This window comes from Chaetodon auriga, chromosome 16 (assembly GCF_051107435.1).
Source record: "Chaetodon auriga isolate fChaAug3 chromosome 16, fChaAug3.hap1, whole genome shotgun sequence".
NCBI lineage: Eukaryota > Metazoa > Chordata > Actinopteri > Chaetodontiformes > Chaetodontidae > Chaetodon > Chaetodon auriga.
In genome coordinates this window covers 21,850,194-21,866,081 of record NC_135089.1, presented here as the reverse complement: position 1 = coordinate 21,866,081, position 15,888 = coordinate 21,850,194, and the positions used below count along the sequence as shown (strand labels likewise).

The 15,888-nt window shown below is 42.1% G+C and overlaps 1 protein-coding gene across 2 annotated transcripts; it reads left to right on the top strand.

Moving 5' to 3' along the window:
- Positions 1-6,576: 6,576 nt before the first annotated feature.
- Positions 6,577-14,529, top strand: LOC143333511 (apoptosis regulator BAX-like). Of its 2 annotated transcripts, XR_013078281.1 has the most exons (7): positions 6,577-6,827; positions 7,034-7,064; positions 8,477-8,641; positions 8,769-8,907; positions 10,350-10,454; positions 11,761-11,961; positions 11,992-14,529. XR_013078281.1 is itself a non-coding variant. In XM_076751559.1 (6 exons), the coding sequence occupies exons 1-6, from the start codon at positions 6,800-6,802 to the stop codon at positions 11,902-11,904; spliced, it is 612 nt and encodes a 203-aa protein (XP_076607674.1). In that variant the 5' UTR covers positions 6,577-6,799; the 3' UTR covers positions 11,905-14,529. The 2 variants fall into 2 exon arrangements, 1 of the variants encoding a protein (XP_076607674.1); XM_076751559.1 differs by having other exon boundaries at positions 11,761-14,529.
- Positions 14,530-15,888: the final 1,359 nt, after the last annotated feature.

Here is a 15,888-nt window from a genome sequence, read left to right as displayed (position 1 = left end):
GTGGAAATTCTGATTGGCTGGTAACTTTAGAAGGTCACCAGCCACATTGGCTGGTGATCAAAAAAGTTAATTTAGAACCCTGCATGCAATATGAGTGTAAAGGGTGATCCTACCTTTGCAAGCCTTTTCCCTCAGTCTTTGTAACACATTGAAGCAGCAGTTATGGATTATGTAACCAGGGCTATTGAGCCATTAATTGAAACCAGTCTCTCCTTGTGTCTTGTAGGTACCTGGTGGGTGAATGAAATGCTTGGTTTTCATGAGTTAACACCACAATTAAATGTTACAATTTGAAGAGGTGACGACAATTATTGAATAGTTGCTGATGCAGTGATTAACTGATGTAAAAAGTTCATTTGACAATCCCAAAAATTCTAAAACTGGTCACATTTGATTGGTAAGCTGCTATTCATCTGGAAAGAACAATACTGTCAACTTACCTGTTGTCCTATTATCTGCTGCTAAATGTGCTCCCTGAGGTGTAACAGCCATCCCACATTATTGCATGTAAAGGAGCCCATACAATTGCTAATGTTACTTCTCTGCTGGAGTAGGCAACCAAGGGACCAAAAACACTGATTTAATACAGGTTGAAACGGGCTGTGTGATCTCAGCAATCAACCTGTGTGATGTTTGTGTGTTTGTCAAACTCTCCTAATGTTATCTCTAAGTCCTGGACATGAAAAAGAAGGGCACAGAGCAGAGATCAGCCCTGGTTCATCTCCATGTCGCAGGGGGGCATAGTTCCCTCACCCTAAGCGCCCAGCCTTAGCTCACCTGAGTTCGACTTATTTAATGAAAGTGTACATTTTATCATCCTGGAGGTTGAAGTGTGCAGTATTTTGTTTGTCTTGTTTAGTGTTGAGTTTGTTGCCAGTCTTATTTGGGTAAGTGATCTCTTTCAGTTATGGCTGAAGTTTCCTAATAATTTAATTCACTTGCTTTCAGATACACTGAATGTTGTGGACATTTCTGCAGTTGTGTTTTCTTGCTGAGTGAAAGAAAATTGTGTTTCTGTGACTGAATGCTGAAACTACAAATAGAAATTAAAGCATTTTTTTATACTCTCGCTCAGTTGCACTCTCACTCTTTCCTGCCTTGAATAAAATCAAGTGTCACAAAGATCAGTCTCAGGATTTGCATGTGAAACGTTTTGATGCAACTGATGAACAGTTGCAGTGTTTAACACCCCCTAACAGTAACTGTGCAACTTTATCACATTAGAAACCAAACTTACTTAAACTGTAAACATAGTTAAACACTGGAAATCATGTCATGTGAGAGCCAACTGATAATTGGTACTATCATCTGATAACCTAAACAACAGATATGGATGACTAACATGTGATATGGACTTCTGCATGTAGTTATTTCAGTTAAAGTGTGTCTTAAAACATCACCAACATGCCCATATATAAACTGAAAGAGTTATTGATTTTTGTAATCATTCCTCCAGTCCTTACTAGCAAAGAGGAGATCCTTTTCTAAAGGGATTCAAATGTACGTGATGGGGATGGGCCAACATTTGCAGCCCAGTTCTATGAAAAAATACATTCTGAAACACAGCTGAGGTGGAAATGGAGCCTCAAATGGCTGAATTTGTCAAATTTGCCAGTGGGTGTTCTTAGTGTGGAATTTGTATTTCATCTGATAGTTCATGAGCTGTGACAAAGCCTTCACCCGAACTTTGAAACTGGTATTTACACAGAACAGAAAATTAAAACCAGCCCATTCCTTGTATGTCTACACATACTAGATGAATGATAAGTATGGGTTGGGGAAGGGATCTGTTCAGGCAGTACAGTCAGCAATGGTTACAGTCAACAGTAATGTTTTCATCATATCATGTGGACATTATGAGCATGGTTGTAAGGTGGACTTGAAAAAATGTGAACCAATCCTTTAATGTACTGAAACTTCTCAGGAAATATTAGACTTTGATAGATTTGTTTGTCTTTACGTTGCTGCCGCAGAGGAGTTTAATATTGTTTTGATTGTTGCTATGGAAATTAAGAAAATAAATAATAACCACGCTGAGCAGTGACGTCATTTGCGACGAACAATTCACATTTATGGAACGTAGAACATAGTGACGTTCAAAGGACTGGAACACTGGCTTTGATCGCTAGACCATAAAAGGGTTGTCTTCGAGGGTTTAACGGATTCACTTTTAGGTTTTGGTGGATTCACGGGAACCGACCGACGCCGCAATTTCAGTCGACCGCCGGACGAGAGATAGGCGTCATCCGCACCCATGGAGGAGGAATTTAAAACAACGACGAAGTTAATTTATGGGATATGTTCCTGCCAATCATCCAAAATACTAAGCTACGAGAAACTACAAGATAAGTTAGGACAAACTTTGCCACAAAGGAGATCTGTGCTGAACTGATTTGGTCTGCTTGTTTTGATCAGCGATTGGGCGCAGACACTTTTATTTACGCTTTTTTTTTTTTTTTTTTACGTTTTTTACGACGTCATGTATGGCAAGCCGTTCCTGCCAGAAATACGCCACATTCAGTCCCGTTTCAACTTCATTACGGCGTAAAAAACGGCGTTTTTTCAGGTTTTACGCCGTTTTTTTTTACACCGTAATGCGCAAAAAGAACGCCGCTTTTTACGCCGTAATGAAGTCCTCCAAGAATTCTCAGTTACAATGGATTGCACCCTAAAAACTTCCCCCTTCGTCCTCTTTCCCTCATTGAATGCTCTTCTCACCTTAGTGATAAAAGGCCATAAAGACAATTTTACAATTTTTTACAATTTAGGCTGCTGTAATCGGCTGGCGACCGGTTCAGGTGTACCCCGCCTCTCGCCCATTGCTAGCTGGGATAGGCTCCAGCCCCCTTAGTGATAAAAGGCCATAAAGACAATTTAACAATTTTTTATAATTTAGGCTGCTGTAATCGGCTGGCGACCGGTTCAGGTGTACCCCGCCTCTCGCCCATTGCTAGCTGGGATAGGCTCCAGCCCCCTTAGTGATAAAAGGCCATAAAGACAATTTAACAATTTTTTACAATTTAGGCTGCTGTAATCGGCTGGCGACCGGTTCAGGTGTACCCCGCCTCTCGCCCATTGCTAGCTGGGATAGGCTCCAGCCCCCTTAGTGATAAAAGGCCATAAAGACAATTTAACAATTTTTTACAATTTAGGCTGCTGTAATCGGCTGGCGACCGGTTCAGGTGTACCCCGCCTCTCGCCCATTGCTAGCTGGAATAGGCTCCAGCCCCCCGCAACCCCGAAAGGGATATGCGGGTATAGAAGATGAATGAATGAAAGCTTCTCAGTTACAATGGATTGCACCCTAAAAACTTCCCCCTTCGTCCTGTTTCCCTCATTGAATGCTCTTCTCACCTTAGTGATAAAAGGCCATAAAGACAATTTTACAATTTTTTACAATTTAGGCTGCTGTAATCGGCTGGCGACCGGTTCAGGTGTACCCCGCCTCTCGCCCATTGCTAGCTGGGATAGGCTCCAGCCCCCTTAGTGATAAAAGGCCATAAAGACAATTTAACAATTTTTTATAATTTAGGCTGCTGTAATCGGCTGGCGACCGGTTCAGGTGTACCCCGCCTCTCGCCCATTGCTAGCTGGGATAGGCTCCAGCCCCCTTAGTGATAAAAGGCCATAAAGACAATTTAACAATTTTTTACAATTTAGGCTGCTGTAATCGGCTGGCGACCGGTTCAGGTGTACCCCGCCTCTCGCCCATTGCTAGCTGGGATAGGCTCCAGCCCCCTTAGTGATAAAAGGCCATAAAGACAATTTAACAATTTTTTACAATTTAGGCTGCTGTAATCGGCTGGCGACCGGTTCAGGTGTACCCCGCCTCTCGCCCATTGCTAGCTGGGATAGGCTCCAGCCCCCTTAGTGATAAAAGGCCATAAAGACAATTTTACAATTTTTTACAATTTAGACTGCTGCAATCGGCTGGCGACCGGTTCAGGTGTACCCCGCCTCTCGCCCATTGCTAGCTGGGATAGGCTCCAGCCCCCCGCAACCCTGAAAGGGATATGCGGGTATAGAAGATGAATGAATGAAAGCTTCTCAGTTACAATGGATTGCACCCTAAAAACTTCCCCCTTCGTCCTGTTTCCCTCATTGAATGCTCTTCTCACCTTAGTGATAAAAGGCCATAAAGACAATTTTACAATTTTTTACAATTTAGGCTGCTGTAATCGGCTGGCAACCGGTTCAGGTGTACCCCGCCTCTCGCCCATTGGTAGCTGGGATAGGCTCCAGCCCCCTTAGTGATAAAAGGCCATAAAGACAATTTAACAATTTTTTACAATTTAGGCTGCTGTAATCGGCTGGCGACCGGTTCAGGTGTACCCCGCCTCTCGCCCATTGCTAGCTGGGATAGGCTCCAGCCCCCTTAGTGATAAAAGGCCATAAAGACAATTTAACAATTTTTTACAATTTAGGCTGCTGTAATCGGCTGGCGACCGGTTCAGGTGTACCCCGCCTCTCGCCCATTGCTAGCTGGGATAGGCTCCAGCCCCCCGCAACCCCGAAAGGGATATGCGGGTATAGAAGATGAATGAATGAAAGCTTCTCAGTTACAATGGATTGCACCCTAAAAACTTCCCCCTTCGTCCTGTTTCCCTCATTGAATGCTCTTCTCACCTTAGTGATAAAAGGCCATAAAGACAATTTTACAATTTTTTACAATTTAGGCTGCTGTAATCGGCTGGCAACCGGTTCAGGTGTACCCCGCCTCTCGCCCATTGGTAGCTGGGATAGGCTCCAGCCCCCTTAGTGATAAAAGGCCATAAAGACAATTTAACAATTTTTTACAATTTAGGCTGCTGTAATCGGCTGGCGACCGGTTCAGGTGTACCCCGCCTCTCGCCCATTGCTAGCTGGGATAGGCTCCAGCCCCCTTAGTGATAAAAGGCCATAAAGACAATTTAACAATTTTTTACAATTTAGGCTGCTGTAATCGGCTGGCGACCGGTTCAGGTGTACCCCGCCTCTCGCCCATTGCTAGCTGGGATAGGCTCCAGCCCCCTGCAACCCCGAAAGGGATATGCGGGTATAGAAGATGAATGAATTTGACAGGCTGCACGGGTCCATTTTTTGACGGGCGGGGCAGGGCTGGTTTGACATCTGATGTAATCACGGGTAACGGGTCGGTTCACGGGTCTGATGATTGACGGGCGGGGCGGGCACGGGTTTTGAAAATTGGACCCGTGCAGGACTCTGGTCTGTAGTGCAACCGGCGCGAGAAACCACGGAAACGCAAACACAAAGAAGAAGAAGATGAATGAACGGCGGCGTATAAACTGTAAAAAAGGAGACTGAGCTAGCTAAAAGTAAAAAGTAAAGTTAAACTAAATGCTGCGGTGGTTGAGACAGACGTCTGGGGGCGAGAAGAGGAAGGAGGCAGGGGATGAGAATGTCGACAAAGCGTGCGAAACGAAGAAAAGAAAGTTTAACGCTAAATGGCTTACAGGTCGTGAATGGCTTGTGTTTGATCACGAAAATGCCGTCATGTTTTGTAAGGATTGCCGCATGTACACGAAAGAAAAAAACAAGACGAATAATTTTGTGGTGGGGACTAATAATTTTAAAGTCGAGGCAGTAAAGGGCCATGAGAGTGCCCGAAGTCATCAGGAAAGCCTAAGGAGTCTGCAGTACTGACTGCTGCAGTATTTGTGTTTTCTAGTTGTACATACATAATTCAATTTATTACCAATGCAATTTTTTGCAAGTGTTTAAGTCATGGCTGTTACTTATATATATTTCTTATTAAAGAAGGAAAGTAGAAACACTTTAAGTTGAAAGGAAAAATACATTTTATTAGGAATGTAATGATACTAAATACTTACTGGAAAAATGTCTTTTATAAAATAATAAATCTGACAGCATTTTTTGTTTGTAGAAATTAAATGTTTGCACTTTCTGTGTATATTTTGTTTCATGTGTTGTACATTCTGTGCATTTTTCATGCCAACAATGTAAATAAAATGATCAAATGTATTCAGTGGCACTCCTAATCTCTTATTTTCACCGGGAAAAAATTTGGCTAGTGGAAATTCTGATTGGCTGGTAACTTTAGAGGGTCACCAGCCACATTGGCTGGTGATCAAAAAAGTTAATTTAGAACCCTGGTCATAACATTCCTTCAAGAAAGGCAAATCAAAATAGCAGTTTATTACTTAGCTGTCATGACAAAATTACGGTAGCAATTAAATTAAAGTCCAGGAAAATTACTATATTTCAGGCAGTCTTACACATTTTAAAGATTTGTGCTGTGTGTTTAATCAGTCTTCCATTCATTCATTTACATTTTTCAGTACTAAAACGAAAAGTGCGACCAATGTAAGGTGTAAAAGCAATTATTACAATTGCTGTAAGATGCTCGACTCCTTGAACTACGGTTGTTCAGAGAGAAAAAGTAGCTCTCATCACTCAGCGTAGACCGGATGAACATCCCATTTATTTCAGTCAGTGAGATGGAATGAACGATTCCGAGGGGGATAGTGGCGGTGACACACATAAATGCAACCGGACACATGTTTCTACACGGATACATTTAAGTGAAGGACACTTCATTTGCGCCGCCCATTAACACTCGAGAGTGTTTCCTCCCAGCGAAACTCAACAGAATATCTTTCTCGATGTGTGTTTGTCAGACTTGGCGGGTTTTAGCAATCCATAAGGAGTATTCACTTTGACAGACTCTGAATCTTTAATAGAAATAACATTTTTTGAAGTTTAGAAAGTGAAGGAACGGAGTTTGAGGGAGGGGAGTTTTTTTTATTTTATTTTTTTTTTCAAGTTTTTCTTTTAAACCATGGCATGTGAAGGAAACGGCATGTCAGGTAAGCCCTGTGAGCCCCTTTGGACGTCAGTTTGAAGTCAAATGCAAGTGTCGTGAGCTAACAAACATGGTTTGCACCGCTACATTTTGTCTATCGGCTATGTTGAGAAACGCGGTGACAACATTGAAAGCATTCAGAGGTTCTCGCTGTCCTGTAACATTTTGACCGTGTGTGACGAGTGTACTGTTGGCTTTATTCTTCCACAGATGAGAGGATAGGAGAGGCCCTGATCAAAGAGTAAGTTTCCTTCCATTTACCTCATCATTCATGTTGACATTCTGTTACACACATCTGGTGAAACTGATGAAAAAAGCAGTCAATCCAAAACAGACTACGACGTCTTCATATAACTTGTGTTCAATCAACAGTAAAAAACAGACAAACAAACAAACAAACAAACAATAAGACAGATGTATTCATTAAGAAATGCGTTTATATTACATTGAATACATTTGTAACATTTTCTAAATATTTTTGAATTGAAAAACGTCCGTTTCCTGTTATCATCTGTAGCGACATCTGACCTGTGGTATCATACTACCATACTAGAGCTGAAATGATTGGTCACTTCATCGATAGGATGAGCTAAACAAAATGTATCAGCATCAACTAAGTTAAGGGGTCATTTGTCTTAATCAATTTTCAAGCAAAACTAGCCAAAAACTAAATTTTAAAACATGTACATTTTGGACTATTGCTAGGACAAAACACGCAGTTTCGATGTGCTTTTTCCACCTTGTTCTGAAATATTATAAACCAGATCATGAATTGGCAAATTATTGGCACATAAGCAACTATGAAAATAATTGTTGGTATAACTCTGTAACTCTGCATCATTACGTTCTTTATTTAAAGCAAGTTTCGGTTTCATTTCAGAGTAACAGCTATTACCTCTTTATGGTAAATCACACCACTCTTGAACTACATGTTCTAACTGTGACTCATGCAGTAATGAGGACAATAAATGGAAAGGCTCATGAGACTGTGTGACGCTCTTTTGAGAAATGGCTGCCTTTCAAATCATCTTAAACATGACAAGACACATTGAAATGGGCGGCATCAACTTTTAGTGTTTATCTAGTGTCCATCAGCAGATGAATCTCGCTGGTCTCAGCTTTAAACTAACTTCATCTCAGTGCAGACGATTTAAAATGTGTCTTGCCAGTGACTATAAAACTTACGTTAGCCTCCTCTGCCTGTGCAGTGACTTTTTATTGCTGCAACCCTTCCTCACGAGGACTGACTGCCCTGTTAGCTTCTACTTGTTCAAGCTTGTAGAAATTCTGAATGCTTTATATTTGAAACCTGTTACATTCTAACGAGAAACATGTCGTTGTCACAGTGGCAGGAATAAGCTGCTGTAAAAATCGGATAATGTGCAATACAATAAAAGCAGCCATCGCTTTGTCCCTCATTTTACGAGCCAGTTTGACCGTGGGCTGTGCCAGCTCTCTGCTTGGTCGAGTGAGGCGTGTAGCACTTCAGTTCAACTGCCACAGCTGAGCTCACCACCAAACAGAGACTGATAAACCTGCCAGTATGAACTGATCATGGATGCGGTCACCTGATGGTTTTGATATCGTTACATCTCTGGTGAGTAGGGGTCAGTTTGGGAAAGGGCCTGTGTTTAATGTCCTGTTCTCCTCCAGGGTAATACAGGAGGAGCTGCGGGATGTACCGTCAGAGGATTTCCCACCTCTCACCCCACTTGTCGTGGACGTTAAGACTGTGCAGGAGCAGAAGATGGTGACCCAGCTGGGCAAAATGATCCGCATCATCGGCGACAGGGTCAAAGACGACAAGGAATTCCAAGAGTGAGTCTCTCAGCCGCCTCAGAGCTCATGTTAGAATCCTGAAAATGTCTAGAAGTGCTCTTGAGTTTTTCAACAGAAATTTTTAAAAGTTAAACTGTCCCCATCCTGTCTTGTGTCTCTTTTGCAGTGCAATAGATGGAGTGGCATGTTGCCCCGGCTCTATGTGGGACAGAATCAAGGATGTAGCAGACAAAGTGTTTCAACATGGGATCACCTGGGAGAGGATTGCTGTGCTCTTCTATGTCGCCGGCAAGCTGGCTGTCAGGGTGGGTTAGCTTCTTTTAGCTGCAGATCAGAATGGACAATGGGGAAAACTAAAGTGGGACTCGTTGTGCCTCTCACTTTCTAGATTTTAGATGACATCTTGTCTTTTTGACATCAGAAGGAGGGTAGTGTTGTGACTGGCTGCTCTGTGAGAAAGGTTGTGTTTGTAGAAGCGTCAGTCGCTTGTCTGTTCGGCTGTAGAGTCTGTCAGTTCTTCTAACTACCAAAGGATTCTTCTAGAACTCATCACTTCCTGTGCACCAAAGGGTTTTCAGAACATCTACCTGACACCAAAATAGGCGAAAGTCTAAGCAGCTGGCTTCCACTTTATGTTTCTCATCAATGAGGAGTTTGTGCTTTGGTATTCACCTCTTGACTTCCTGTCTCCATCAGGTGGGAATGTGTCGTGTAGTTTGACATCTGCTACTTGTCATCCCAGATTCCATCTGCTTGCTCAGTGTTTCATGTATTGTTATCCAAAAGTCTTGGTGGAGATCATTTTTCCTGCTTAGTGCACTTGTGGCTGAATGGGAGCAGCCAGGTCCCAGCGTCTGATGGAAAGCCTGGAACCAGAGGAGTGGAGGCTGTTCTAGCAGCACGAGTGCCCATGGCAGACACTTCCTATGAGGCTGTGGGCTGGGCCAAGGATGGTCAAGTGCAGAATCTTTAACTTATTTTAACTGGTGACGTTGTAGACAGAAGGTTTAGGGTGTGTTGCTTGCTAGGATGAAGTAGCTGAAGAGGCTTGGTTGGTTGGTTTAAATGGTTTGAGCTGCTGGTGATAGCAGCATGCTAGTGTCTCAACATACAGTGTGTGTGTGTGTGTGTGTGTGTGTGTGTGTGTGTGTGTGTGTGTGTGTGTTTGAGAGAGAGAGAGATGCCAAAACATAGCAGCATAGTTCATTTGGCTTAGGCGTTAGAATGGTAGGGAAAAGTCTGATTATTATTAATTACAATTTCCACAATAATCAAGTTTTGTGGTTGGTTCTGTTTTCTGTAATTCCGTCTGTGTTTTCTGCATTGACATGAAATTGCCTGTCAAACCAGTGATGGCACCCTCTGAAGTTTAGCCCAAGCTGATAGAGTGTAGATTTAAGACCGGATCAAGCAGCTGAGTGTCTGCTCTTTGCTTTGGTGAAAGTAGGACTTAAAGCCTGATTAAAGGTAAGTTATCTGTCAGAGTGCACAGTAGGTTTATGACGGCAGCTGTGGCGGTCTGTGTTACAGTCACATCTGTTTACACAGTCACTTTGTGGGGACTCACCATGCTTGTGGGGACAAAATGCAGGTCCCCATGATATAAATCATTACATTTTAGGGTGAAGACTTGGGTTAAGGTTAGGGTTATGCAAGTAGTGGTTATGGTTAGGGTAATGAATGTGGTCTCTGTAATGTCCCCACAAATGATGAAAACCTAAAGTGTGTATGTGTCCGTGTCCATCAGATGGTGGAAGCCCATCTCCCTCAGTCAGTGAGGGAGATCCTGAAGTGGACTGTGGATTTTTTCAAGAAAAACCTCCTGGACTGGATTCGGGAACATGGAGGATGGGTATGTAAGGCTTTCACATATATATTGTAACAGCAGTGCAGACAGAGCCATATTTATTTCACTTTCCCAGTGAAATGGATGGTGTGGTACGGTATACAGATTCTGTTCACAGAAGTCAGTGATCAGTGATATTTTACAGGTCAGTGGGCGATGTTATTACCTTGAGCAGTAGGGGGAGCTGTTTAACCTCCAGACTACAGAGGAAGTGCTCTCATATCTACAGCTGTGAAATAGCTTCCTTCTTTTTTATTGTTGCTTTTTAGACAATGTATGTGAAGTGTTTGTCAGATAAGAATTCAGCTGCAGCATTTCCACCACAGGAACTTTCTGAAAGATAGCTCCACATGGCTAAGTAGGAATTTGAAACTGAATATTACCTGTGCAATAAACACGCATCCTTGCAGTGCTTATGTAAACACATGTCCTGCTTTCATAATGGTCATGTTTGCTCTGTGTAAGGTCTGTGGTGGAAAAGGTCTGAACGTTTCTAAAGGAGCACGAAGCGCTGAACCTCAGTGGTTTGTCAAACACAGCTGCTGTAATGTTTATTGACATTAAAAAGAAAGTTATGTTGTCTGCTTCCTGATGAGTTAGAAAAAGAGCGAGATAAAGAGGGCACGACCGAGCTGAGAGCACGAACAACGCAAAGAAACAGTACTCTAGAGAGCTAGCATGTGAGTTTATTTGCTGATAGTTTCATGTTAATGATGTTCTGAGGCTGAAAATAAAGAACGGCGGCCAAACACTCAGCAGATTGTCACTGGAGAGGCAGTGAGTACCACATGCCACAGTGTGAAAAGCTGTTTTTTGATCTAATGGACACAGTTTAGGTCTCCACTGGACCCAATCAAAATCGGACCTGTAGAAAACCTGCCTAAACCCACTATGCACAAATTCATCAATAAGACCCAATGCAAGTCGACCTAGGGATAATGAGAACCAATCCACAATGTGGTGAACTTGAACAGACCCTGATGGAGAGGGAACACCAACACCAGCAGCAGCATAATGATCCATCCATTAAAAAAAGGAAAAGAGCAGCAATATGAAATTAATGTTCTAAGAACAGATGCATAGGTCATTGGAACTAATTCCAAAAGTAATTCATTTATATTCTTCAAAGAGTCATTTCTAGGAATAATGTCCTGTTTTCACGTCCTGCACCAGCTATAGTCAACTGGACCACAGAAGGACAGAAAATAATTCTTTTTCAAACCAGTTTAATATGTGTCAAAGTGATGTTCATTTAAAAGCACACATGTTCCGCAGCGGGATGCAGCACCTGATCAGAGCTGTCTCTCCACAGATCAACAGCTTCTCGGAGCTGGCAGTGGCGTCCGTGCAGAGCGTGTCATCGATGAGCTCTCAGAGCTACGGCCTCGCCCTCATCTTCATCGCCGGCCTGGCTATAGGAAGCTTCATCACCTGGAGACTGACCAGACAGCTCTGAGGCACACACACACACACACACACACACACACACACACACACTCACACTCCAAACCTGGTCATCATTGTGTACAGCAAATTATTTTAGGCGTTTACATGATAGGTGGTGTTTGGCCTGCCTGTTAAATGTTTACCAGAGGGTTTATTATTCCGGTTTGTCATGTAATGACAACATGTGTGACAAAGTGCCCAGACTCCTGATCACACGTTGCCCTGAGATGGTCAAACTGAACGAGCCTGACCCTCTCACGCACACTCTACTTTGCTTCCCTCTCTAATGTTATTTATGCAAACGTAAGCAAGACGTACTGTATCATAAGAAAAAGCTTCTGATACTGGCTGTGACCATCCTGTTCAGCTACAGTGTTCAGCTTTAACGCATCGCCACACATCCCAGTTCTTTTTATTTGACCACTCCTCTATTCACGCATGAGTCAGCTGATCCAGTCTGTCACCACGAAAGACATTCCAATTTCTGCTGCGAGGAGGGATCCCCCAGGAGGCTCGAACCTCCGGCCTTCTCACACGGGAGACTCTCGACGGACCACTGCGATCTGCAAGGGTCACTAGGCCAGTTATCTGAAGCCTTGCGAGCTTGTCCACTTGTACTGTACGAACTGTACATGAAAATGTAGCGAGGCGTACATCACAGGCAGAGATGTGACAAAGCTTGTTAGTCAACCTGTTAGGTTTTAACAGATTGTGATTCAAATGTGATCAGTGCAATAAAACTGAAAAGGGAAAATTATGAAATAAATGTGACAAGCTGAGCTCCCTCTTTATGACCAATTTTATGACTATTCCTACACATGTATACTTCTGTTCAGCAGGGTTTAACCTCAGTTTAACACAGTAATTTATCATTTCTGGATTAAAGTTCCACATTTTACAGAATTCCCCCTCATGTTATCAGTGTAATAATAGCATGCATGCTAGCAGATTAGCTCACTAGCTGTTGTGCTGGCTCAAGCTTTGCAGATCGTAGCGGTCCGTCAAGAGAAGTCTTCTGTCTTATATGAAATGAATACACAGGTTTATCAGAAATCTGTTACTGATAGGACATTGCAGCTGCTTTGAAACTGCATTCGATCATGTCAAATGCATTTTTATTTATAGAGTATCACAAATCCTTCACTCCGATAAGGAAAACTCAAAGAAGCCCCCCAGGAACAGAGGAGGGGTCCCTCTTCAGGACAGACACACAGGAAGTAGATGTGTGTACAGAATAAACCAACATGGCAACGTTACAGTATGGACAATCATGATGGCAAAATTGTAGATTGTAAAGAGGCTTTATGACAAATATGGATAGAGCGCTGTCATCAGCAGGTCAAACACGGAGCGCAATAACAAGCCTTAATGATCCGCTGATGATAACAGGAACAAGACCCGAAGGCATCAGAGAACGAGCAACACATTGAACTTCCAGGTGAAAAGACCACTTTGAAGTTTTAATTTAAAGGCCTTAACAGAGTCAGACTGTCTGATGTCGCCACAACACTCATGTTGTTTGCCAGAACAAATAACAGAAAGAACTCAGGTGTTTAGATTTAATATATATCCAATATGGGCTTCCATCGAGCTGAAAGAAAGTGGATCTGTGTTAATTGTATGCCTAATAAATGGAAAAACAGCGTTTTCTTGAGCTCTCATTTTGTATTTCATTCTGTATCAAGGATGATATTATAGTCAGGGAAAGCAGTTTAGTTAGCAATAAATGATTATGATGATTATCTATTGGTGTCATTCCCGTTCACTCACATGTGACGCTCGACACTGCACATCAGGTAGAAACTGTGTTTTGATGTTTACTTTGTTTCCACGAATGACAAATGATGAGACATTCTCATCAGAACCTGGATTTTTTAATATTGAACTCGCAAATATAATATCAGTAAATGAAGCAAAGAAATATTTGTATTGTGCCAAAAGTTTTTAGTGGAAAATAAAAGAATGATAACGGAGCAATATTAGCAAAAATTGAATGTATCCGTGTGCAGAGTGACAGACGGAGCACGAAGTGTGTGCCACTCTCACAGTGTCATCAGCATCAGTTTTTCAGTATTTTCTTCTTCTTGTGGTGTCTGTAGCAGGAGGGAAGCAGAGCGCTTCCCTTGGGTTCCTCTCCTTCAGCACGTGACTTTTTTCGTTGAGGAAGCAGAACTCTCACAGTCCAACCACGCTGCACATGTCGCTGATGTCACTGTGATGGCACTCAGTTACATCATCAGTAGTCTAGTGATGATATCACAGCGAGTCTCGGCCTGTCAGAGTTAAATATAACAAGCGTCTCATTTGATGAATTTGTCTGATGTGGATTCAGGGTCTGAACAGTTCTATATACAGTATATCATCTTTTATATTCTTGTTTTAAAAACACATTGGTAACTTTTGAAAATGGTGCCTTTCAAATTGTAAAATCATGTTGTAATGTGATTTCCCACTTCCAGCCTTTTCCTGTGATTTACAGTGAAAGAAGTGAAGAGTTTCTTTGCACTAATAAATCATGTCAAAGGTTTCCTTGTCTGTTTGAAGAATCTTTGCCCTGTTAATATCTCTGTACAGTAAGCACATGCTGTAGATGAAGTGAGGGAATATTAAAGCCATGGTTTCCAAATGATTACTTTGGTTGGCTTGAATGTTTGCTTTTCACCAAAGATGGAGACAAAAATGAAAACAACAAGGTATTCAAGAATTACCATTAATATTATTAATTGTTCATCTCTGCGTCAGTATTTTCTTTCTGGCAGTTTTGATACAGGAGCAGATGAATGCTTTGTTTATTGAACTATTTTGTAATGGTTCTAGTTTTCAGATAACTTTATTGTCTGTCACAAAGTAACAAATTTCCTCTTGACAGTGCTCACCAATGAATAATGCACAGTCCAGAACCTACAGTAGTCTGTTCAGGGTGATGGTTGTTTTTGTAGATGTTTTTTTGGGCCAGTGGGACTTTGTAGCGTCACTTTTGAGCTAATTAACACCCCTCTCTTCAAATGTTTCACATTAAGAGCCTTCCAGTGGCTCTCAAGTCCTTTCTGTTCCTTATACGGCAGGCTTTTAATTTGAAACATCTGCAGGAAGTGTTTATTTTTATTGACTTCAAGTAGGTCATGACTAACGGTGCCTTGATGCCTGAGTAAAGCCACAATGAACTGTGTGTGTGTGAGTGTGTGTGAGTGACCAGGTATTTATCACGCTGTGGGAACAAAAATCTTGTTTACACAGTGACATTGTGGGGACTCACCTGCCTTATGGGGACAAAATGCAGGTCCCCTTAATGTAAATCATTACATTTTAGGGTGAAGACTGAGGATAGGGTTATGGGTTAGGTAAGGTTAGGGTAGGTATAGGGTTAGGAACAGGCAAATAGTGGTCATGGTTAGGGTTAGGGTAAGGGTAAGGCTCCAGGAAATGAATGTAAATCTATGTAATGTCCCCACAAGTGATAAAAACACAACGTGTGTGTGAGAGAATGAGTGTGTGAGAGAGAGCTTTTCTTTGAACCTGATTACAGGAATCAGGTTTCTTGTGTTCATGTCATTTTAGAATCGACATGACAGCAGAATGTACACAGTGGCCAGGTGAGTGTGGTGATGTGACTTCACCTGTGGTCCACTCTGGGTTGTGGCTTCTTATTAATATGATGTCACCCGCAGCTGCAAAGAGTATGTTGGTTACTTATGTATCTATACTGTGTATGAATGGAGGCTTTTTGTGCTATATTTTCTTTTTGATAGCAGTATGTGTGTGTGTGTTTGCCTACAGTATCATAAGCTGCCAGTTAAAACAGACCAAGTATTTTCACCTGCAAATAAAATGAAATTAATGATGACAAATGATTTAAAGATTTCGATCTTGTTTACTGCATGTTTTTGGAGATGGTTAAATCATCTCCTGGCCTGTTTTATCCAATCAGAAAAGGCTACTCAGGTAAACCAGCATTCATGACCAAGCTTTAATATTTCGCAAATGTTCCATATTT